The sequence below is a fragment of the Festucalex cinctus genome, chromosome 9 (assembly GCF_051991245.1).
Source record: "Festucalex cinctus isolate MCC-2025b chromosome 9, RoL_Fcin_1.0, whole genome shotgun sequence".
In the NCBI taxonomy this organism is placed as follows: domain Eukaryota; kingdom Metazoa; phylum Chordata; class Actinopteri; order Syngnathiformes; family Syngnathidae; genus Festucalex; species Festucalex cinctus.
The window spans coordinates 7,237,432-7,257,884 of record NC_135419.1 but is presented as its reverse complement, the minus strand read 5'-3'; the positions used below and the strand labels follow the sequence as shown (position 1 = coordinate 7,257,884).

Below are 20,453 nucleotides of genomic sequence, written 5' to 3'. Positions count from 1 at the left end.
CATTGCTAAATAAACTGACAAGTGTCATTTGGTGGCTTGGTGATGAAATGCATCAGAGTGGTAATGCAATGGGAAGTGTGTGTTTGTGGTCGATACAGTATGTTTAAATTAGCCGGTGGTGGCGTTACTTGCAATTATGAATAATATATAGCTATATTTTATACATCTACAACTATGATCAGCAGGTAACATTGTTTATTGCTTTAACAGGGTAGGGTACCCCCTTGAGATGCATCATCTCATTTTCGAGGGGGGTCCTTGCAGGTTTACAGGCATTGCATGATTAAGCACGCCACTTTTCTTGACTTTTACTTAGAACATGAAAAAGAGAAAATTTATCTCCCCTTCAAATGGCATCAAACAAATGACAAGGCTGGTGCAATGAATTCAAGATGAAGGAAGTGACTAACCAAGCAGTTTAGAGCTAATACTATTTATTTCAAGGAACAAAAAAAATACAATGTACTGTAAGATTTAATTTCAATATATATTAAAAAATACAGTATTTTAGGTCAATATCTTCCTAGTTATGGCAATGAATGGCTATGTAAAATCAAAGCCTGAATGTAAATAACTTTTGTTTTGAAACTCTCTACACACCACCTTTTGCATATAGCCTCTTCATCAGCTCACTTATTAATATATGATGAATGTAATGTATAATAACAAAACACTCTACAGTGCATGGAACATTAAATGTAGAGCAAGACTACAGTAGTTCTAACACAGTGGTTCTTAACCTTGTTGAAGGTACTGAACCCTACCAGATTCCTATGATAAAATGTGATCAACAACCAAATTCATGCCAAGTCATTAGCTATGCTGCTACCACGACTGAGCGTCATAGTTTAACAATGGCAGGCCTCTTAATGAATATCAGACTATACCCCCCATCTCTCCAATAACAAACATCTGCTGGGCCTGACGCAATCAGGGAAGGAAAAAAAAAAAGTTTTGCAGCCCCATGTGATCCTCATAAGCATCTTCAGCCTTTAAAAACAATAAACATAAACAACAGAAGGACAAATTAAGTCACACATGGCTTATTGGTTACCAAGATGTAATATTCACATGTTTAATGGCTCCGGCAAATATTGTGGGAGCAGTTGGAATTTTAAAATTAAGTCCTAAAATATAATAAATGTCATGTGTACAGCTGAGGCTTTATCGATTCCAAAATATTCTTTTTAGCGGTTCGGCTGTTTACTTCACTTCTTTAATATAAATGAGCAACTGCTTACATATACAAAACGTGCCTTGAGATAATATTTGCCGTGTAACATTTGGCACTATAGAAATGGAATTTTACATGCGGGCAGCACAGTGGTCGTGTGGTTAGCACAACAAAAAGGTCTCGTGTTCATTTTTTGTTGCTTCTGAGTGGAGTTTGCTTGTTATCCGTGTGCTTGGATGGGTTCCTTCCCACAATTCAAAAACATAAACTCGTAGCATGGACCCTCGGAACTAACACTTTAATTTTCAAAAGCTGGGATTTTTTGGGGGGTTGAAACTGTTTATTATTATTTTTTTTATTTTTATTTTTTTATTTATTTATTTTTTTAATATATAAGGCATTTGCTTTTGTATAATTACCTTGATCAACGATGGTGAAAATTAACAATTAATCTATTAATTCTTCTTGGGTTTTATTTTAATGGGATGATCTCATTCCGAATGTTCCCGTTTCCGCACCAGTTGTTATAATGCTGCCACGGTTGAAGTCTGCACGGATGTAATTTAACCTCTCATAAGATTCAGTGTTGTGTTTGGCAGCCATCTTAGTTTTGATCTTAGATTTTGTCTTTTGGATGAAAATGCTGTAGTCTCATTTTAGTAGTTATAAGCAACAAAAATTCAAAAAAGTTTTAATCTAATTTTAGTAAAAATAAAATAAAATAGTATTAGTAATGACAAGTAGATCATTAAGTTTCAAGTTTAACTCTACACTTTTATTTGTTTCATTATTTAAGGTGAGACCTCTGAAACAGATCAATTCAAATTATTGTCAGATGGCGGAAACCATTCAAAAGTGCAATGGAATCGAAGGTCAATCAATCGAAGGATAGCACAGATTGTGTTCCGAGGGTCTGCTGAACATAGCCTACAGTAGTTTCCTTAGATGCAGTTTTAGCATTGGCCGATCCGACTCAATCTATTAGACCGAGTTAAAAATGTATTGTTGCATACACTTAGTGGCACATGAGGTAAAAGGCTGCATGGAGTGACAACAAGATCTGATTTATGAACAATGTAAAGCGGGGTACACACATACCGATAAGCGGGCCAAATTGTAGCATTTTTTTCCTCTCTTTCAAAGTCATCCAAGTCCAAATTTTTAAGGACTATCCGGAGAGATTACTTTTTGGTGTGGTGGTCTGCAAATAGGCCTCTTTGTAAATATGCGTGACTTCACTTTACTAGAGAAGCTAACAATTAGCTGAGCTTCTACTCTTCTTTTTTGACTTTCCATCAGTTTGCATGTCCTCTATGGCACCATACTGCCTCTCACAGGTCAGTCTCGGTATTACAAAAAAAAAGAAGCTTTTGTGTCATGTGGAGTACACCACACCGTGTAAGAACAGTAAGAACCTACTTGCCATTTTTTCCCCCAAAAATTGGTTAAGATATTTAAAGTTGGCTTGTGTGTACCCTGCTTATTTTAACCTTAGCTTTATTATTATTATTTTTTAGCCACTTCACGTTAAGCTGTGTGTTGAAACAGCACATTGTGTTTGAAGCGGAAGGTCGTCTTTCTCATTGAAATGTTTTCAACTGAGCAAATCAATCAAATATATTTCCTAGATAATCAGTTTTCCCCTAGTTGTACAATAGGGAAGAGGATGAATTAATTAGACTGCCTGGTGTATAAAGGGCTGTGTAGTCTCTTGACACGCCTGCCATGAGAAAACAAGCCTGTGCAGCGTGAATAAAGATTTCTTTCCTCTTCTTCTTTCTCCGGTTTTCCATCTTCTCCCGGTTGGACTTGCGCTCACATCCCTTGGCAGTGCACGCTTCTTCTTCATCTTGTCTCATCATTTGCTTCTATTCATCTACCAACCAGGCTTCAGCTGAGTTTGCTTGGCCCTGAAAGTGCAAACATTTTCTTTTACTTTTTTTCCTGAAGACAGGAAATGTTCCTAAAACTCAAATTTGTTTTCTCAATGCTTTGCTTGCACTTTTGTCCTCCCGTCTTTCATAAACATCCTGCTTCCCGTCCTCCACTTGTTTTTCTCCGTCTCTCTTTTTTACACAATCAGGACCCAGATTTTCTGACCGTCCTTCCAGTCCCGTCAGTGCCTCATGGTGTTCTTGCCAAATTTCTCGCCGAGTTGCTGAATAAGCAGAGACAGCTCCCCGGCAGCCTCCGACTTCTCCTCCAGCAGCTCATAACGGAGGCTGGAAATGTCTTGCTTGATTTCCTTCAGCTCACCTGTGCAAACATGACGATTGCAACATGTGAGAACAGGAAAACTGTGGGGAAAAAAAATGTACATGCAGTATTTGCACATACACAACATTTTGGCAGCATGATCTATATGGTAAATATATCTTTTAACTCTGTCAATTATTTTTGTCTGACCAATTGAATAACTAAACAATAATTTTGTACCGTATTTTCCGCACTATAAGGCGCAACTAAAAACCTTCAATTTTTTCAAAAGCTGACCCTGCGCCTTATAATCCAGTGCGCCTTATATATGGATCACTATTGAGCCGCAACAGTTCTCGCTGTCAAGACGCTATCGGTGACCCTGCACGATCGGTGACGCGCATGCGCAGAAGATCCCGCCATCTTGGATCACTAGCTAATATTAATACTTTACCTCAGAGAAAAAAAAACAAAAAACAGCTGTTTATTCATTTTGGGAGTGAATGGAGTTGTCAGAAAGCTGGTTTGTAATCTATTAATAAAGTTTGACTGACCTATCTGAGTGTTTTGTTGACATTCCCTTTAGCGCAGCACCATCTAATGGATGCATAACGTAACCCCAGCCTCTACTGTAGCGCCTTAAATATGGAAAAAGTTTTAAAATGTTATTCATTGAAGGTGCGCCTTATAGTGCGGAAAATACGGTAATTGCCCCATCAAATAGTGTGAAAATCACAGCTTGAAAGTTTTTTTTTCTCCCTTTTTTCTCAGTGGTTAAAACTATTAAGACGTGTTGGTAACTCTATGAAAACATGTCAAGGGCAAACTATTAGAAACAGTAATAAAATGTAGATGCAATACAATAGTAATCAACGGATTATTAAATATCTAACAGTTTTAATCAAAACTGCATACAGCCGTTGGTTGTACTGGTAAGGTGTGCAGGGAGACCCAATTAAGTGGGTGCTGAGTAAACATATTTATTTATGATTCTTTGCCACGAGGTATTATGCGTGTTCTTTTGCATCAAATATTAAGTTGAAAGGTTCGTTAAATAGTACATCCAGTTCAGGACCTGCTCAACATAAGAAAATAAAGACAAAAAGCGTCTGTTACCTTCGTTGACTTCATCACTCTCTCTATCCACTTGGGCCTTGAGCACATAACGCTTAATGAGTCGCTTCATGATCTTCTGCAGGGGAAATAGCGAGGACAACAAAATGAGAAGGTGGCGAGGTGATACGGCAACACTTGTATATCTAGACAGCAAACAAGTACCTCATTAAACTTTTAACATGCGCACAACAAGCTCCGGTACAAATAGAGGTGTTGACTATTGATCTCCGAGCCGCCCGCAGCAAGCCTTCGCTGCTTAATATTTAATCCCCGTTTTTTGGCGACTGTATCGTAAACTGCTGGACTTGAAAATAACTTGAGTGGGCCAGCGAGTGGAATTTGTCTTTTTCACATATCTCAGGATGGAGATGATGTGGAGACAAACGAGGAGAGGATCTGCTCCCTCTTGAGTGCTCATTTGCCAAGTGCCAGCATTGTGTCCACCTCAGTGAGCTCATTTGGGTCATTTCATCCTCATTATCTTGCTCGCTTTCTTTCTTGCCACTTCACCTCTCACGTCTTATTCACAGTTCTGGTCTGTCACTGCCTTTCATTATAGCCTCTTAAAATGCTTTATTTCCACTCATGTTAGTATCTCTTTCCCACCGCCACATCTATTCTTTTGTTCCCTGCTCTCCCTTGTTTGCATTTTATTCTTTTCTCTATTACACATTTTCACTGATTGATGACTGATTCAGTTTTTATACATCTGGATTCCTTTTTTTTTTTTTTTTGGATGAGTAGGCAATCTTCCAAGAATGATCCTATTATTCTTTGGTGAAAATTCATACAATATACATATAACATGTTGGAATTGGACACTTTTATTTGGGAAAGAGGCGGGGCACAACCTGGACTGGTTACCAACAAATCTCAGGGCACATACATTATAAAGCAATAATGCTATTAAAAAAAAAAAAAAAAAAAAAAAAAAAAAAAAAAGTCTACATACGCTCTGTTCATTTTTTTTTCTCCCACCAATAATGTGACTTCTCAACTGTAGAACTCAATTGAAATAACAAGAAAACAAGTGAAATAATGTGGTTGCATAAGTGCACACACCCTCATGTAAAAGGATGAAGGCTGTGTTCAGAATTAACCCAAAACATTCACATTAAAATTTACACTTGGAAAAAACATTCACATTAAAATTTACACTTGGAGGTAAATTTTACTTAAAATATATATTTTTTTAGTGTGAACGAGAGAATTTGCCTATCATCCATCCATCCAAAAAAAAAAAAACTATTAACGATTTTTCACTCAGAAATTGTAAGTAAATATATTTTTACTAAATTTTACTAGTTTATATACACTATTAAAAAAAAACAAAAATGTACACAAGGGTTGAGGAACAAACTCATGACCTAAAGCTTGGGAGATTGCCACTCTACCACCTAAGCTATGCCACTCCTACTTTTTTACTTTTTAATATTACTCTATTTAAAGTGGGCACAAATAGACTCACTACAGAGTAAAATTTACTCTATAGAATTTACTGTTTAATGGCTGGTATATGGTTAAATCTGTCAAATATCCTCATATATGAGTTTCCAGTTTATTGTGCTGATGTAGGCTCCTACAACATTTTCTACTTTTTTTGCTCAATCCATTAAACTCACCTCATATCTGGTTGGATGCTTTCTGGAATTTCTAGACAAATTCTGGAACTCCTCTCCCGGAGGCGGGTAAGACCTGAAATGTTCACCCTGGTGCAGGTGCAAACAATAGCGGAATATTAACATTAAAGAAAAGGTGTGACCTTCCATAATAGGATCACATGAAATTGCCTTGACCGAAATGAAGCTCTATTAACCATCTTCTATTTGAGCCGGGACCTTACACCTTTGAACAAATTTGTCATTTTAACACTGCAGCACTAAAAGTAGCTGTGGTCACACTACATTGAGCTGATATCCTACTCAATAAGCGGTGAGTTGTTCTGAACTTCTAAATTGCTCTTCACGTCACAGCGGACTGTGATTACATTTTATGCAGTACTGACAGCTCTATAAATGCGACTAATCAAGATGGTGGGATTTAGTTGGACCGGTCCCTATTGATGATCAAGGTACTACAAAATACATCCCATCACTGATGTATTCACATATAAAAATGTCGTGTGTATTAGCACTGTATATGATCTTGGGTATTTTACAATCATTTGATTTCCTTTCAAGGGTAATTTAGCAGCACATCTGTTCTATTTGACATAATTGGATAAAGTTCCATTTGAGGAAGTCCAAATGTGTGAGAGGAAAAAAAATTGGAGAACCGCAGTGTGAGCAGATGTATTGATTGCTTGCTGCACCTGCTTGACTTTGGTCTTAAAGTGTCTGTACTGCAGAGAATTGGAGAGCCCGGCGAGGCAGCAGGGTGGAACACATCTTGTCTCGATCCAAAAGCTGACAATGCCTTCAAGCACACAAGGGGCAGGTCTAACAACCTCGCTAATAGCTTAGCCGAGGCGCTGGGCTGACACGTTTGCGTCGACAAATCAAAAGGAGGAAACGCGGCAGACACAACCAATTGATTCTGTGTTCAACGGTCTGTTATGTTAAATCAGTGGGATTTTATTACAGTGGCTCCTCCCTGCCAGTGAGAAATGTGGCAGATGAATAAAAGTGAATGTGTCGTAACACATCAACCCTACAGACCTGTTGGGTGGAGGCATTGTTTCATCAATTTGCATTAGTTCCTGTTGCTAGAGGCCCAATCATTCCGTCCATATATTCTGTTCTGCATGCACTCGGTGTAGAAGTGGGCGGTAAATGCAACAAACATTTGATTCAGACTTTGACATTTGAGAAAATTAGAGTGGCATTCAACAAATGTTTTAGAAAACTTGCATTTGCTGAGCTATTGTAGCGCCAGCCGGATGTTTGTATTCTGTGATGTTTCTGTGCTAAGCCTGTCATAAATTGTTGTATAGTCATCGAGAAGATATTTTGCATCTTTGATGAACCTTGAGTTTGAAACAAACAACGGAATTGAATTGATTGTGTTTCTCTTAACATTAATTTGCATTTCCAACTGATTATAATTATACTAAAGTTACAAATGGATGTGTGTTTTATGTATATAAACAAAGGCAATTGCTGCAGCTGAGCTAAACCCATAACCATCTCGTGTTATTGCTATTGGATATCTTCTGACAACGATGAGTGAATGCAATAGCCTAAACAAAGCACCAGACAGGAAATAAAAAGGTAATTACTTCATGGCCACAATTAATCCATTAAAAACGTTTGATGAAATATTTTTTGTATTTAATTCCCATCAATGCACTTATTGTGTTCTACAGTGATAGTTACCTTGCCCTGAGAGTTGAGCATACCAAGCTCCAACTCGTTGCTGTGCTGATGTTTGCCCACCTTGCAGATTCCTAACAGGCCTGACTTGATACGCAGGACCAAATAGTAGAAGGACTTCGGGCTGGGGACCAGGTTAAAGGGGGCGGGCAAAGTGCGGCCCTCGTCGAAGTACGAGAGCCACAGCTTGGCACGAGCGAACTTCCATTCCACGTCGGCGTCCTCCTGCGGAAACAAAGTGTTAGAAATGACAGTTGGGTTAAAGGTGAAGGCTAAAAAAAAATGTTGCTGTTCCAGAAAGAGGTTCTGAATGTAACCAAGGGTACCAAGGCATGTTAAACAGGTTCAAAGTTGCTTGTGATTAACAAGGCACTGAGATTTCAAAGACCTTTCAACACCCACCCAATTTCTATTTTCTCTCCATTACCCCATCCATTTTCTGCTGTGTTTGCAATCGAGCACTACAACCCTGGTGACCCTCTCCGCAGCAGGGCACTTCTTTTATTTCCAATAGATTATCCCAGGTCTACTCTTCGGTCTCGTTCCACTTGAACATGAACAGAAGTCATTCCAAAGGAAGAACCTTATAAATCTAATCAGGTGCTTGAAGCTGCTCATGCAAATAAGCAGAGGCTCCATTCTAATGAGTTGTCATCAAACGACATCTGCCAGTGTTGGACACGCTATCTCATAAAACTAAAATCTGTCTAGACAAGGTTATTTTAGTTAAGGAAAACGAATGAAAAGACAAACTAAAATGCAAAAAAACAATTTAGTTAATGAAATAAAATAAAAACAAAAATGCTTATTAAAGAAAGAAAACTATCTGAATCTACATTTTATGTTTACAAAACGACTTATAATTATAGCGAAAATGTCCTTTGTTTTAGTCTTTGGTAATTAATTTAATGCATGAGCCTTTGGGGATGATTTTAACCGGAATAAGGATGAAAGTGTCATCTAGCAGCAGCCAATAGAAAAGCACCTTCAGATGACGTCGTTCCTAGGTGACAATTCACACTTGACTTTTGGCTCCAATGGCTCGACTCGCCTGATTTTTCATTTAACTCAGCCGAAATGCAACGCTTGGTAAGAAATGCATTACTTTTTTCATTTTATCATGGTGTTTATTACATATTGCGCACAATAATACAAAAATCAAAACGAAAACTAATACTAATACTGAAACTAACTAAAACTAAAATAAAGCGTTTGTTAGATAACTAAAACTACCCGGTAACAAAAACAGAACCACCTTGAAAACTAATTAAAACTGACTAAATTTAGAAAAACAAAACTCAAAACGAAATAAAAAAACAAACTATAATGAAAATTCCAAAACTATAATAACCCTGGTTTCAAAGACTCAGGTAAAAAGTGAAATTGTAAAGAAGCTTCTCAGAGTTAAAAGGTAAAAAAAAAGTTACTGTCAACAATAATAAAGGGCAGTAGGAACTCATCTGTAAGAGCTTCGGCTTTGGAAATAGAGGGTCAAGGTTGGAGTCCCGTAGCGCATAAAGGTAATTGCAAACAGTTTCTGTAGTCACCGTTTGCACGTCTCATCCTTGGGACATTTTCTCCTTACACACCTGCATGTGTGTGGTCTGTTTCTCTGTGTGGTGTGCAACAAAAATATACAGCAGTCCCTTGACAGATAAAATAATGAAAGGTTTTATTAAAATCAACAACAACAAAACGAATTTTCTTTGGATAAAGTTACAGGGCTGCAAATTAATGTACATTGACATTAGTAGATGGCTCACGTCACAAATGTGATGACAAATTATCTGACTATTAGCGCTATGCTATCACTCCCCCTGAATTGCTGTATACATAACATAACTATGCATTTCAAACCCATACTAACACACTTAGACAAAAGCTGGTTCAGCCGAAAGACAAAATCCAGAGAAGCAAACTCAGCAATGTTGTTTACTCAGTGCAGTTACTAAGAAGCGCAATGACTTCTACACTGGAGAGACAAGCGCATGCTGGGACAACATCGGCAAGCAGCTTCAGCAGTTCTTTTACGGCTCAAAAAAAAGAAAAAAAAAAGAAAAGAAGAGACAACCCTGTGAGAACGATGGATTGGGAGGAGTGATGGTTTGAAAGAGGTGTAAGTGAAAAGAAAGTCCATGTCAAGTCATTTCTAAATCGTAATTAATCGTAGTACGACCTCAAGAGTTAACTCACGATTTATCAGTATTCATGTTCTAAATGCACAAATAAAATGTACAATAAAATATTTTTTCTAAGTTTTCATACTCTTGTTCACATAAACGTGGAAATAAATGTTAAGCTTGTAGAAATATGGCTTTATCATTGATATAGTAATTTCATTATAATTCATCAAATTTAACTAAAATTAAAAAGATATAAAAAAAAAAAAAAAACTAGTGTGATATTGATTTGCTGAGGTCATTTTTCTGCCACTAGATGGCACAATTGCATTTGTAAGACAGTGACAGCTCAGTGCATTTTTCTTTGCATTTTTAAGAGCTATCTAACCTTTAACATAAAGTAAATTGTGAAATTCTGCACATTTTTAAAATTGTAAAATACAACTTGACACCAGTCTCCACAAATATATGCAATATTATTACATTTATTACTGCTAAATTTTGACATGGATGTGTCTGCTGTGTTGTCATTAATCACCTTAAAAATATTAATGACTTTAAAGAAACTTTAAACTTTAATTTTGACACCCCTAAATTTTAAACCTTGGTGGAACCCAAACATTAGCACCAAAAGAACCCATTGAGGAGAAGGATGTGTTCCATTCCGGCACTGACATCATCTTGGCTCTGTTACTAATTGTGCCGGCGGAATATATAAAACAGTCTAAACTCAAACTCAACTCACATGAATCTTAACATTTACCTCGATCTCCTGGTACGAGCTGTTTATCATGGCAATCAGCATGTTGAGTAGGACAACCACCATGGTGACGTTGTAGACCCCGTACAGCACGTAACCAATGTTCTCGATGAACTTATGGTCATACTTCAGCACCACCGAGATCACTTCTGACAGCCCGAAAATGGACCAGAAAAGAGTCTTGAAACTCTCCTCCACTCTGTCAACATAGAAATGGAAGTGGTAAGAAAAAGGGGGATGTGACACATAGAAAACAAGCAACATTTACTTTTAGTTGTGTTTTTCCCCCCAAGCGAAAAACTTTATTTGTCGTTAAAGAAAGGTTATTCTCAACAACAACAAACCCGCTTGGGTGGATAGTAGAGTTATTCATCTAATTGAATTTCTCCTCTCACACATCTTTTCTCACACTAATGGCCGATGAGAAGCACCGAGGATACTTGGGATTCAACACTGAACCTCATTTATCCATGCAAGACTTGGACGGCTACAGTTTAAAGTTCTCCATCATCTTGTGCCAAAATTTTATTCAATCAATGTATTGAAAACTCCCACTCTCCCGCGGGTGTTTTAGATTCTTCGTAATCAATCTGAGATGAGCAGTCCTGAAGGGGCTAACCTTTGAAAACATAAAAATCTAGCCTCGACATCATAAACAATGTTCAAGTGATAAATGAGGCACGACGCGTAATGGAGTTGTGGTACGAAAGAAATAAACCAACTTACAGGATGTTAGGATCAATATAACTGTTATTATGGTCAATTTTCAAGGTATTGCCCCTCACTGACATTGACCTTATGTGCGTCTGTTGGTCCAAAAGGGCAAAAAAGGAGATGCAGTAATTGTGACATTCACATTCAGCTAGGTTGTCTTTATATGTTTTGGCGAGTACTGTATGAACTGGAAAACAAGAGAGGGTTGCTCGGTAGGGAAGAGGGCGCTGTCTTGGTTGGATAGCTGCAGGCAGGTAGCGGTAAAGGCCGGAGGATCTGTCAGCTCCTCCGTAAGGCTCTGTGGGTGCCTTCCAAATCGACTCGGTTCGAAGAGGCAGTTTTAATGGCACACAGAGAGCCAGATGAAGGCATTTGATGGGGTGGGTTGTGGGGGGGGGGGTCTCTTCAAGTTGGACAGAAGCAAGACACACTTTTCTTTTCCACTGCATTCTTACAAAGACCCTCTGCTGACTACTTCAACTTTCGGGGAGGAAGTAAATCAAACTTGTTACACTTCCATGCACTCATCATTTTTTTTCCTGCAATATACTGAGAGATCATCAGAGATAAGTTCATAGAGCATAACAAAAAAAATAAATCCCCAAATTGCATTGGTTGGCGTACGATAGATGGATGCCATTATCAAAAACAAAAGTTTTTATGCTTTTTGAAACTATTTTTAGGTTGCCAGTGTACACAGGATCATACTGAGTGGCTCACTGGGGAAAAACAAAACAAAAAACCCTACCACCTAAAATTTAAATTTCTTTAGGAAAACAAAAAAACAGCTAATGTCATGCCACTGGGTTTCCACTCAGTTAAAAAAAAAAAATAATTCACAAGTTACATGGTCCAGACGAAGTTGAACCATGCAGATACTCTGCAGCCCATGGGAAGGCTGTAGAAATGAAACAGATTTTGGCAAGAAAACGTATTGTTGGAAATAACATCTAATATTCTCATGTTCATAGATTAATAAATGTTTTAAAAATCTCTGTCAAAACTGTACCTTTTGTAAGACTAAGGCACTCAAAATAATGGCATATAGGCTCCACCTCACCTTTCCTCTCAAGATGACTGCACGTAATCATCTCCAGCATAATATGCTGAAGTGACATCAGGTACTTCACTCCCTGTCAACAACAGCACTTCTTGTCTCCTCGTATTTTTTATCTATGCGCTGCTGCTGTGATGTTTTTTGTAAACCTCCAAAAAGCTTCCTCACCATTCCTATCACAGCCAGCCAACAGGCTGTTATGAGGACAGCTGAGCAAGGTGCTTTTGCTGGACTTTGCCTTGAAAGCCTGTTATTTTGAGCCTTTCACGTTTCAAATAACGTCTCATCTCTTATCTATACTCTCTCCTTCCAAGGCGCAATTCTCCCTCACTTTGAAATGTGACACATTGAAACACAAAGGGTAATTGCTGGGTCCTGATGATATGCTATCCCAATTATGCTTTTAATAAAATTACTCTCCGTCCCATTCGTATTAAACCCATTTCAGATTTGGTGTTCCTGTCATATAAACACAAAGGATTGCAGCATGGAAGTAATGTTGATGAGCTATGCCCCAGGCGATATTCATGTGTCAGAAAAGTCAACAATTTCAGGGACAAATGTACTGTGTGGTGGGTAATTATAATAACATGCACCCACTGCAAACTACTTATTCAGCTGAACAGACTGTTAAAGAAAATCAAGGTCTCCAAGACAGACCTCACTATGTACACTGATATACTATGACGGATTAAGCTTTGCAATTTTTTTTCATGTACTAACTACACAACACACCAAAGGCCAATTTACAGTCTTTGTTTGATATGCCACTGTCATGAGATTCAGTATGAGTCAAGGTATTAGTGTTTGTCGTCTGGAGTATCTCCACAATCATGTCATATGGCAGTGTTTTTATATTATTATTGCCAACATTGCCATACTGTACTGAGCAACCTTGAGATACCAGTTTAAATGCCTTCCATAACCACGCATGTAGTAATTGATAACTTATTCTAGAACAATTAGTACTTCTAAAAACAAATTTTGCCACTTGCTGTCCACTTAAGATGACATCACCAGTGCTGAGGAAACATGTAACGACCAATCATATGGACCAAAACTGCCAAAATTCGAAATAAATAAATACATGTCTAAAAGTGAAAATAAAAATGAATATAAAAAAATTATAATTCGAAAATTCCATCCATCCATCCATTTTCTTGACCGCTTATTCCTCACAAGGGTCGCGGGGTAATTCGAAAATTATATCTAAAAAAAATAAATATAAATGGAAATTATTCGAATTTCGAAAATAATTTAGAATTTTGGCAGTTTTGGTCCTCCATATAATCATGGCTCACCAAACCCAGAAAACAGGTGAGCCGTGATTGGTTGTTACCAATACAAGATTGTACTTTAGAATGTAAAGAATGAAATAGATTGTCCATTATTATTTGGTAGTTTAGACTATTCACTATACTGCCCCCCCCCCCCCCCCCCCCCCCCCATTATGTAAATATGGATTGCAGATTATCTCTTAAAATCATCAACAAATTATCAACAAGAGTTGTTGCCTTCTGAAGGCACAATCGGCAGGACGGTCAAGATTGCGGCATTCAACGCTCTTTATGACTTGTCATCAAAACCAAAATCAGAATGAGTTGAAATATTTCCTGTTTTCTTGCCACCTCCGTGGTCAAACGGTGTCAACAAATAACATGTCCCCTCCCAGTGGCTTGACAGTCAAACTACACACAAAATAAACACAAAAATGCGTGTGAGTATTAAGCCAGCAGAAGGCAAAGTTATCTGGTTGTTTTAAGTACACAAAGTGTAAGTATTTTGCCTGCCAGTAAACTTCAAGTGGGCGTGCCATTGAATAGCTTAAAGCCTCTTCTCAGTCTGTCAAGCTGCCACAGTCTCACAATCTCAATCTGTCACTCATATCTCAAGGCACCGCTGCATTCCTCTTTTCGCCTTTGCCATCACTGGTACCCTCCTGTTTTTTCAAATTAAGGTGATGCGTTTCAAGTTACAACGTACTGTATGAGGAGCCTCAGAACACGACTGCCTCGCACAGTTCACATCGTAAGGAGATCTTATGCTAAATCGCTCAATGTGCAAGCAAGGCTGAGTGACCAACTGTCATTCTTTGTCCCAGTTGGATGCGAAGTAATTTGAGATTCAGTGTGCTTTATATGGGACCGCAATACGATATGCCGCTGAAGGACAGGACACAAGTGACTGGATTATGGTAACTAAGGCATTGAGGTGTCAAGTCGGGGTGTGCGTGTGCGTGTGTGTGACTGTGACGTGCCCCATTATACAACCTATTGGGAAATGCCACTCTTAATAATAGATAATAGCACACCATCCATCTCTCTCGCCAGATGCCCACTTCCCCTGTTGCTTTACTGATGCTTGGATAATGCCGTCATGATAACACACACGCACACGCATTCACACGCAAACCATGTTGAACGTGTGTGGCAGAGATCAGAGTGCTAATGTCCTGCAGAGACGTGCTTGCGTGTGTGTGTGTGTCACCTTCGCTCTGCGGGGAGCTGTTCCATCCTAATGACAAGACAGGCCCAAATCAACCTGATCCCCCTCAAAGACATGTTTCTTGTACCGCTTGATCTTTGCCGCCATTGTCTTCGCTCTCCGTTTGCGCTTTCGTTCATTTGCTCGCTCTAGCAATCGCTACTTCATTATAAATCCATTGCTATTGCTTTTATATCTGTCATTCGATCACACACCCCCCCGCCCCTTTTGCTTCCCGGCAGTTTTCAGCCATTACTACACCCTTCATCTGTTCCTTTGAATTATAAAGATTTTCTTTATCTCCTCGACACACACAAAACTCACATGATCCTACACTTTTTATGATATACACTACGGAGACATTCTCACACAGATCAGAATTAATGTAAAAGCAGACTTTGCAAAGGGATTCTCCATCACTGCTCTTTAATTTCGGTCCTTTCGCAAATAATACGGAACATGTCTTTCTTGATAGCGACTTGACCAGCACTTCTATTCATGCTGACAGACAGATATAGATTAGTTAAACATTCATTTGAAATTAACTGTCCTCTTCTGGTGCTAAAATCACTGTCACCATGATGATAGCAGGGCTGGGAGCCATACATATGTTGCTTTTAAGGAAATTAGGGAACCTGTTATCGAAGCGTGTTTATATATTTATATGCGAGGCAATGATTTTTGTGTGCTTTTGTTTTGTTTTGTAATTTCATAAGCGACTAAACAAATGTGTTGTTGTGATTTTTGCTATTAGCGTGCGTGAAATCATCCCTCTTGTTGATTAGCTAGCAAATGGGCTGCATTCATACGGAGCTTTTCTCCTCCCACTGGGGCGCTTTTAAAACAAATAGTGAAACCTGCTAAATGCTAGAAGGATAAATACTGCGCTGTTCACATATACATGCTGATGACACCGCCTCCAGAACAGCTTCACTCTTTTATTCATGGCACCTGGGAAAGTTTGTGGAGGAACGAAGACTTTTCCAATTACGAGGCAGCCACTCGGCCACCTGAGCCATAGCTGCTGCAAATTAGTTTTTGAGTGATGCGTTAACATAGTTTACAGTGACGTTTCTCCAGCAACAGTATGTTGGCTTTCTTTATTCAGTGATTGTTAAACCAAAGATGGTTCCAGTGGGATTAATTAAAGATGATTTCAGACAAATTCCAAATATCTGACATATGCTCATGAAACATGGTTGGGAGCAGGTCATATCAAGACACATACTCGACTCAAATGATTCAATATGATATGCCCTGCTTGGCCACATTGGCTGCCGATGATTATGCTGCATTGCTGAGTAGTCGACTTGTGACTTTTATGATTGTACGTCGTGATTTATTTATTATTGAAATCCCTTCATACTAACTATGTCGAGCAGAAAAGGAAAGTGGTCCGTACCAATTTGTGAAATATTAATTCACATGTATTACTGCACGTTATGGTGTTCCGCAAGGTTAAATTCTGGGGCCTCTGTTATTTTCAGTGTATCTGCTGTCCCTGGGTTCCATCTTAAGAAAACAGTGGTGGTTGTTTATAAAGTGATCTCTAAATATAGAATTGAGTTGAGTGAAGGGAGTCCCCATCCTAACTGTGTGATTTAGAATGCCAAGTTGACCAATTCTAGTCCAACAGTACAACATGCTATCTCATAAAAGGAACACTTCCTGAAGATGCATAAAGATGGGCAATACAAGAACGAAACGCTTACTGAATTTAAAGTGAAGAGAGTCAGATTTGATAAAAAGGCTACTCTATCTGCTCATTTTGTTCGCCACTAAACACTACAATTTAAAAAAAGAAAAAAGAAAACAAAAGGTGATTCCATACCAGGGTTCCTACAGCTTAAGCCAAGTTATACATAAGCCTTTTAAGACTTTATAATTCAGTTTTAAATTAAATTTAAGGCCAATTTCCCAATTTTATCCAAAGTTTCTACAGCCCATAAATTAAGTGCATTTGTTCTCAAGAGACCCGATTAAAACCCCATCATTGTTTTGTTGGTTTAACTATTGTGACTGACGAGAGTCATTCAGTATTTTTTTTATTTTTTAAAGCAATTGGTTTTCAAATTTGAGACTATTAATAATTATAATATCCTATTTATTATGTGTTAATGTTTTTTAAGACTTTAGAAATATTGATTTAGGACATTTTATTGCCCATTGAGGCCCTGTTTAAGGATCTGCAGCAACCCAGTAACTAGTGTATTCTTTGAAGTTGTCAGACAGTTGTTGTTTTTATTTTATTTATTTTATTTTTTTTTATGATAAGTATGACAATAGAACAATGAACCCAGTTCAGGGTATCCCCAGCCCTCATCACTTGCCAATAGCATCCGTTACGTTTTGGCATGATCCACATCCGTAATTCATAATTGTGTGCAGTCTGCGGAGGTGTAGAAATTCTTCCGTGGTATGACAGCACATTAAACTTCAAGCCTGTTTCTAATATTTTGGCTATTCAGCTACGTGAGGGTGGTTCTGTTGAGTGTGGTTCGGCATGTTAATAGAAAAGCCATGAAAAATTCATAAGGAACCAGGATGTTTTTGTTGCATTTTCTCATCATGTTTTTTTTTTTTTTTTTTTTTTTTAACGGTCTAGTTTGTCTTAGTCACAACAGTCTCTCTCTCTCTCTCTCTCTCTCTCTCTCTCCCTCTCTCCCTCTCCCTCTCTCTCTCTTTACTTTCAGGCTGGTGGAAGCTGATCTCGACTCCCCTCCGAGCTAATAAAATCTCGTCTCATGCTCCCCCTCTCAGCTATCATCTTATCCTCTCGGTCTCTCGCCAGGATCACCATCACGCTCCAACCCTGCCACCCTCACCACCGTCAAGCTAGACCTTCTGTCACGCTTCCTTTATTTTATCTTCTTTATGGTGTCGCCCTCTGTTACTTGTAGCATTGACTTTAAATTCTGGCCAACATGCTCACGCCTACATTTCTTTTAAGGTCTTTTATGTCGGCTTTACCCTGCACTTCTGTAAGCCGGTAACACTTTCTTACAATTTCTTGTGTGCCTGTCACAGTTCAGTCTGTCATTCACAGACAAATGAAACCAAGAGGACACAACATACTCCAGTCAAGATCATAAAGCAAGTATCTGTCCTGATGTCCAAGCAGCTATGGGCAGTAAAATGCATGCAAAGCCAATGTGTGCGTGTCAACGCTTCTGTTTGTTGCACAGTCAGCTTGACCTTCTCTCATCTTCCGTCATCCTCCCTTGCTCATTTTCCCCTCCTTTGTCTTTGCATCCTGGCAGCTTTCCCACATTTTTTGCCTGAATAAACTGCAGAGCCCCAAACGCCCTTCGCTCTGCATCTGCATACCTCCCTGTGGTTCCCTTTCCATCCTCTATTCCCTCCATCTCCTATTGTCTGCTTCCTCTTTTCCTGCACAGCAGACTTGATCCCCTTTTGTTTGTGGCACTGCAATCTCCCTCTGATTGCAATTGATTTATTTTCCTTCATTTTGCCTCTTTCATTCTGGCATTTTTATCAATAATAATTTTGCCTTTTGAGCATCTTTAGACTTTTCTTTCTTCGATCCATTTTACTGCTCTGTGCAGTGCTGTTACACATGATTGACTAAAACAGAGATACTCAAAGTGTGGTGCGTGGGCTTACAATAAGAATCATTGAATTAAAGGTTCATAATGTGTATAATGTTAAGTGTAATATTAATGTATTTTGCGGCTTCACCTTTTTGTTTCCATTTCAATAGAGTACACTTGTTGAGAGAGAGAGAGTTAAGTATTTCAGTTGTATGTAACTTTTAAGTACAACACATTTGCATTTAATCCTTTAGAAATATTTATTTAGGTGCAATTTTCTTTTAGTAACTTTTAGCTATGTCGAACACATTTGACGGGAATAATTTCAGCACAATTTTTAATTTAGCTATTTGGCATATTTAGGTCAATTTTCAAACTTTCCATAATGTCACAGAGGCTTACAATCATATTAAATAATAAATAATAAAAAAGCGGTATTTAATAAATATTTTTTTACGCTCGACACCACTTTTTTTTTTTTTTTTTTTTATTATTTTATTTTATTTTTTTAGGCTTAAACCAGTATGGATACAGAACCAATACCATCTGTATTTATAAAAAAAACAAAAAAACAATAAAAGTTAATTTTTAAAGAACAAACTAAATATCCAAATATAGCATTTTTTCCTTAAAATTGCATGAAATTAAAGGCAGTTTTCTATTCTTCTGACTTCTAATTTCAAGTTCCTGAAGGCAAAATGGCCACAGTTAGGGCATCCGGTATTGGCATCGGTCACCATCACGAGTATCTATCTTGAATTAAGGCTGTGCATCGGCCAAATACAGCTACCTGGTATCGGTACTCTCCCATCCCTACTTTTTATGAATAAAACCTCTTCCTCATTTTTAATGAACACTCGAGGCTCCTAAATTATTGCATTTTAATGTTCGTCATTATGGCGCTACTTGAACAGCCAAGTAATTTCTGAGGTCTTACTTGGTGTAAAAAGGTTTGACAACAACTGGACTGGAACATGGAGACGTGTACGTCTACCCGCCTCAGCACGACTGGCCAAATCTGTATCCTGACAACTGTGCGTGTACGTGTGTGTGTGTTATTTAAACTGCACAACCATATTGTTTGAACACCTGTTAACTGATGCAGAACACAGGCATTATGTACGTGTGTATCTTTGTGTATTTGCACATATGGGGATACTCACACTGACCACAATAATAGGTACAGCAGCTCACTCTAACTTAGGAGTGGGCTAGCTCCTGACCATATGTGGCCCATAGGAGCATTTGATCCGGCTCGCCTTGCTATTCTAAAAACAAACGTATCCTCAGAGGAACTGTTATGAAAACCTGCCAAACAATTAAACAACAACTTATAATGTATCACAAAGATACCTCATCATTTGGATGGTGTTAGGAGAAAAATAATTTTCCTGATAGAAGAAAGGTATAATGAGATCTGACAATAGCTGTATCAAAAATCCTGACTTTACTATAATTATAGTCATTGTAACATAATCATGGTTATTTGGTTGTAACAAGAGCTCTGCTATTTTTTTTTTCAATTGTTCAAACGTTTTGGTCTCTTTTTTTGTCATTCAGTGTTCATTGTATGTCGTTTGAACCTGCTGTGGAATGCTTTTAGTGTTCTTGGTCGTGACATTCATTGAAGGAGAGAATCAGCACTTGATTTGCGCCGTCATGCAGCAAATGAGAGCAGATAATGTCAGCACACTAAATATTTTTCACATTAAATGGTAAATGGTAAGTGGAGTGAACTTATATAGCACTTTCTACACCATATTGTGCTCAATGTGTTTTAAAACAAAAATTTTATGTTATAATTGAACATTATTATATTTTTAAAAGTCAGACATTTTGATATTGATTTTCTATTGGATCTTATTCGATGTACATGTGTACCTTAATGTTACAAAAAAACACAAAAAAACAGTATAAGTGAGTCCACAATGGGCTTTAGCCAAAGTGAGAATGTGTGTGTGAAAGAAAAG

General features: G+C 38.1%; 1 protein-coding gene across 2 annotated transcripts in view; it reads right to left on the bottom strand.

Annotated features, from left to right (window-relative positions):
- trpc7b (transient receptor potential cation channel, subfamily C, member 7b) overlaps positions 1-20,453 on the bottom strand; it is a 50,503-nt gene continuing 30,050 nt past the window's right edge. The window contains exons 8-12 of one of the 2 annotated variants that reach the window (XM_077532640.1): positions 10,681-10,876; positions 7,801-8,022; positions 6,109-6,195; positions 4,487-4,562; positions 1-3,430 (exon numbers count right to left, since the gene is read on the bottom strand). In XM_077532640.1, coding sequence (XP_077388766.1) covers positions 3,291-3,430; positions 4,487-4,562; positions 6,109-6,195; positions 7,801-8,022; positions 10,681-10,876 — 721 coding nt within the window. In that variant the 3' untranslated portion in view covers positions 1-3,290. The remainder of the gene's footprint in view (positions 3,431-4,486; positions 4,563-6,108; positions 6,196-7,800; positions 8,023-10,680; positions 10,877-20,453) is intronic. The other variant, XM_077532641.1, reaches the window with a different exon arrangement.